This window comes from Bos taurus, chromosome X, assembly GCF_002263795.3.
Source record: "Bos taurus isolate L1 Dominette 01449 registration number 42190680 breed Hereford chromosome X, ARS-UCD2.0, whole genome shotgun sequence".
Lineage (NCBI taxonomy): Eukaryota > Metazoa > Chordata > Mammalia > Artiodactyla > Bovidae > Bos > Bos taurus.
This window is the reverse complement of record NC_037357.1, coordinates 46289837-46294899: the sequence shown is the minus strand read 5'-3', so window position 1 is coordinate 46294899 and position 5063 is coordinate 46289837. Positions and strand designations below refer to the sequence as shown.

The 5063-nt window shown below is 41.7% G+C and overlaps 1 protein-coding gene across 1 annotated transcript; it reads left to right on the top strand.

The window, feature by feature from the left end:
- Positions 1-1772: 1772 nt before the first annotated feature.
- On the top strand, positions 1773-2528 carry LOC100301024 (histone H2B type 1-A). Its single transcript, XM_002699769.6, has one exon. It carries the CDS (start codon positions 1926-1928, stop codon positions 2421-2423), a length of 498 nt encoding a protein of 165 aa, XP_002699815.1. The 5' UTR covers positions 1773-1925; the 3' UTR covers positions 2424-2528.
- Positions 2529-5063: the final 2535 nt, after the last annotated feature.

The following is a 5063-nucleotide window of genomic DNA, read 5'->3' as shown; positions in this document are numbered from 1 at the left end:
TCCGTGAGTTGAGACTTGCAAATTGTTAACTCAGCCGTGAAGCCATTTCCCTTATTTTGCCTTTACAGTGAACCACAACATTGCAAGGTGATTGCTCACTAGGCTCTTATTTCCTCAATCATCAACTGAAGTGAATAATTACTAGTGTTACTCCCCCTTCCAGTCTTCAACATCAAACTGCTTTTCCCTTCTCTGTCCTACATTTCTTGTATATCAGAGACCTTTAAGGTCCCAGCTATCTCTTTAAAACCCAATTGTTTTGTATTTTTAATGTTTTTTTTTATGACTGATATGTTCATTTAATTTCTGAATTTACAAATGTGAAAGAAACACAGCTCTTTAAAATATCTAATGGATTCTGTTTCTTAAAATTACTTCCTACATAATATATGTATTATATTTAGGTCTTTAGTCCATTTTGAGTTTATTTTTGTATATGCTGTTAGAGAATGTTCTAATTTTACTTTATTGCATGTAGCTATCCAGTTATGCCAGCACCACTTATGGAAGAGATTGTCTTCTCTCCACTGTATATTCTTGTCTTTTTTTACTATAGATTAATTGACCATAAGCACATAGGTTTATTTCTGGGCTCTCTCTTCTGTTCCACATATCTGTTTTTGTGCCAATACTATACTGATTGTATTAATGTAGTTTTCTGATATAGTTCAAAGTCAAGGAACCTGATTCCTCCAGTTCTGATCTTCTTCCTTAAGATGGTTTTGGCAATTCAGGGTCTTTCATTTTCCATACAAAATTTAAAATTGTCTGTTCTAGTTTTGTAGGAAATGCCTTGGTATGTTCATAGCAATTGCACTGAGTATGTGGATTGCCTTGGATAGCATGTTTATTTTAACAATAACAATTTTTCCAATCCATAAACAAGGTAAACCTTTCCCTCTGTTTGTATTATCTTCACTTTCTTTGATCAGGGTCTTATTTTTTCTAAGTACAGGTCTTTCATCACCTTAGGTACGTTTATTTCTAGGTGTTTTATTTCTCTCTTTTTTTATTCGTTTTCTCTCACCCTAGTGGCTTGTCAGCAATAAGAGTGATCATTTTTTGAGAAATAACCACTATAAATAATTAATCAATTCCAGTATGTGTGGTATTTGGGGGACCTAAATAATGTTTAAGAAAAGAATTTATAATTTGCAAAATGTTAAATATTTTTAATGTGTATGTGTAAGTATTCCTATTTCTGTTTGTGTTCTGTATTTGGAGAATGGGATTTTGTCATTCTCTTCATACTGATCATTGGTTTTGATAAATTTTAGAGATAATAGCTGTTCATTTAATTCCTATGATTTTCAGGAGCACTCTGCTGAGGAAGCCAGGACATTTTGCTCATGCCACTGTAGATCAGTCTGGAGAAGAGTCTGTGTTGGAGTAAAATGTATACCAAGTGACCTGAGCCACTCTGATGCCTGAAAGAGCTGGAGTTATAGAGGTCTGTCATACTCTCTCAGGAAGCTCTAACTGATTATTTCATTTTTCAACTTAGGTGAATTTCACTGGGTTTGGCTGAAAGTGAAAGTGAAGTTACTCTTTGCGACCACATGGACACCAGGCTCCTCCGTCCATGGGATTTTCTAGGCAAGAGTACTGGAGTGGGTTGCCATTTCCTTCACCATGGAATCTTCCCGACCCAGGGATCGAACCCAGGTCTCCCGCATTGTAGACAGACACTTTACCGTCAGAGCCACCAGGGGAGTTTGGCTGACTGGGGGTTAAATGTGGGGGAGGGGCACGTCAGGAGTTGGGAAGTGGGACGTCCAGTGTCACGTGACTGGGCTGCCATAGTAACAGGCCTCCCTGCCTTGCATCCAATCAGATATGGACAGTGTCTGTGACGTCAGGGAAAGCAGGGCCTATAAATTCGGCCAACGGCCTTCAACCCCCTCACTGTTCTTCTGGGCTGAGCTATGGGGAATGGTGGCTCTGTCGTGTCCCAACCATCCTCTGACAGCTATGAGGAAGACGTGATCACCAAAGAAACTGGCACCTCCGAAACTGAGCCCTCTGAAACGGAGATGGCGAAAGCAGAGACCTCCAAACCAGAGCCATATGATGCAGAACCAAAAAAGGCAAAGCAGAAGACAGCTAAGGGCCGCTGTCGCCGTCGCCGGCACTGCCATAACGACAATTTCTCAAGTTTTGCTACCTACTTCCCTAGGGTGCTGAGGCAAATGCATACAGGCCTGAGTCTTTCCCACGACTCCATGAACATCCTGGATTCGTTTGTGAAAGATATGTTTGAGCGGATTGCCAAAGAGGCCAGGCGCCTGGCCTGCTACAAGTGCTGCACCATCACGCACGAAGACATCGAGATAGCTGTGCGTCTTCTGTTGCCTGGGGAGCTCCGCAAGTATGCCATAACTGCGGCCACCAAGTCGCTCATCAGATACCACACCTGCAGATGAACTGCCTCTGGACTGTCTGACCATCTTCCCCTTAGGCCCTACATTACTCTTTAAAACATTTCTACCCCAAAGAAAACATTATAAACCTCATTAACTTTGCTTCAATATGTGTCGGTTGTGTCATTTGTTCGATGGAAAATCGTGTACTTTTCCCAACTCGTCACTTTCCTAAATGGTTATTTCTATTCATGATTTCTCAGTAATTTTAGGGATCTTTATGGTCAAAATTCTTTCCCTACAAGTTTTACTGGCCTTTTCCATTTTCATTCTCCCATCTATATTTAGGTATCATCCAGAGATTTTTATATGGGGTATGCTGCTGCTGCTGCTGCTGCTGCTAAGTCGCGTCAGTCATGTCCGACTCCGTGCGACCCTATAGATGGCAGCCCACCAGGCTCCCCATCCCTGGGGTATAGCAACCGATAAAAAACAGTGTGGTCTTCCCGGGTGGCTCAGAAGTAAAGAATCTGCCTGCAATGCAAGAGTTGCAGGAGAGGCAGGTTCCATCCCTGGGTCATAAAGATCCCCGGGAGGAGAGCATGGCAACCCTCTCCAGTATTCTTTCCTGGCGAATCCCCATGGAGAGAGGAGCCTGGTGGGCTACAGTCCATAGGGTCTGCAAAGAGTCGAGCCCCACTGAAGCAAGGTAGCACGCAGGCACACAAAGAGCAGTGTGTGTGTGTATGTGTGCTCAGTCACTCAGTCATGTCCGACTCTTTCTGACCCCATGGACAGGAGCCCGCCAGGCTCCTATCTCCTCGAAAATTTCCAAGCAAGAATACTGAACTGGGTTGTCATTTCCTACTCCAGGGGATCTTTCTGTCCGAGGGATATAAGCTGTGTCTCTTAAGTCTCCTGCATTGACAGTCAGATTCTTTACCACTGCACCAGCAGTAGCAGATGTAAAAATCACATTTACCCATTCTATTCCTTCAATCACAATTCACTTCCATGTGTAAAATAGGACTCAAACACAGTGTAAAATAAGAAAATTCTAAATTTCTGGAATCAAGCACCATATCTTCTGAAATTACCTTATCCAGATTTCTCTGATCCTATTTTTTGTTTGCAACCTATAACATTTTGCTTAAAAAAAAAAAAATCCTGACTGAATTGCAAATTTTCAGGGATGATGGGATAGTCCAGTGACAGTGAACGTAGCCACAGTCTCCACAGTAGCAGCCAATGAGGGACTGGTAGCCCATGAGATAAAGCAATTGGCCAAACGTATGGTAGAGTGAGGAGGGCTGAACAAATAACAACCTTCCTCTGACACTCAGCCTAGAGATGGAGCGGGAACGTGGGGTGATAGTTTCCCTGATGTTTTTCCATTCAGGCACCTGCTGTTAACCATGGTGATGTAAGTACAGGGATCCATTTCTTGGGGCTTCCCAGGTGGTGCTAGTGGTAAAGAACCTGCTTTCTTATGTGGGAAACATAAGAGCCATGGATTCAACCCCTGGATTGAGAAGATGCCCTGGAGAAAGGCATGGCACCCCACTCCAGTATTCTTGCTGTAAAGTTCCATGGACAGAGGAGCCTAGCGGGTTACAATCCATAGGGTCTCAAAGAGTCAGACACTACTGAAGTGGCTTAGCATGCACACATCCATTTCTTGGGTCTTCCCAGGTGGTACCAGTAGTAAAGAACCTGCCTGCAATGCGGGAGACACAGGAGACCCAGGTTCTGTCCCTAGATGGAGAAGGTTCCCTGGAGGAGGGCATGGAAACCCACTCGAGTATTCTTTCCTGGATAATTCCCAGGGACAGAGGAGCCTGGTGGGCCACAGTTCATAGGATCACAAAGAGCGGGACACAACTGAAGAGACTTAGCGCACATGCATGCATCCATTTCTTGTTGTGGGACATGTCTCTAGCTCCTTGCATCAAAATAAGGAGGAGGACGATGTTCAGCAATAAGAGAAATAAGATGACTCCTTCTTCTACCTCACGTATTTGACTACTATTGCTTATGATAGTATTTACTGAATTTAATTTCCATTGTGTTTTCTTCTTGGTGCATTGACATTTTTATTTCTATAAGTATATTGCTGAATTTCAAAGTAGTTGGTAATTTTCCTATTCCTTTTATTTTTGTTTGTTTTGAGATATTTTTTATTTTTTAATTAATTAATTTTTATTGAAGGATTATTGCTTTACAGAATTTTGCTGTTTTCTTTCAAACCTCAACATGAATCAGCCTAGGGTATACATATATCCCCTCCCTTTTGGAGCTCCCTCCCATCTCCCTCCCCATCCCACCCCTCTAGATTGATACAGAGCCATTGTTTGAGTTTCCTGCTCCATACAGCAAATTCCTGTTGGCTATCTATTTTACATATGGTAATTTAAATTTTGGTGTTACTCTTTTCATGCATCTCACCCTCTCCTCCCCTTTCCCCTTGTCCATAATTCTATTCTCCTATTTCTTTTTTAAAAGATTGATTTCAAGCTTACTACATCCTTGGAGAGAGAGAAAGCACTCTGAGATTTCAGTCCTTTTTAATTTACAATGATTTTCATTAGAACTTAATATTTCATTATATTTTAAATTATTCATTTTTGAACTTTAAGCAACAAGGATATGCTGTATAGCACAGAGAAATATACAAATTATCTAATAATAAATGTAAACAGAGTA

Excerpts from the sequence above, each read along its gene's own strand:
- LOC100301024 (XM_002699769.6), top strand. The coding sequence starts at position 1,926 with ATGGGGAATGGTGGCTCTGTCGTGTCCCAACCATCCTCTGACAGCTAT.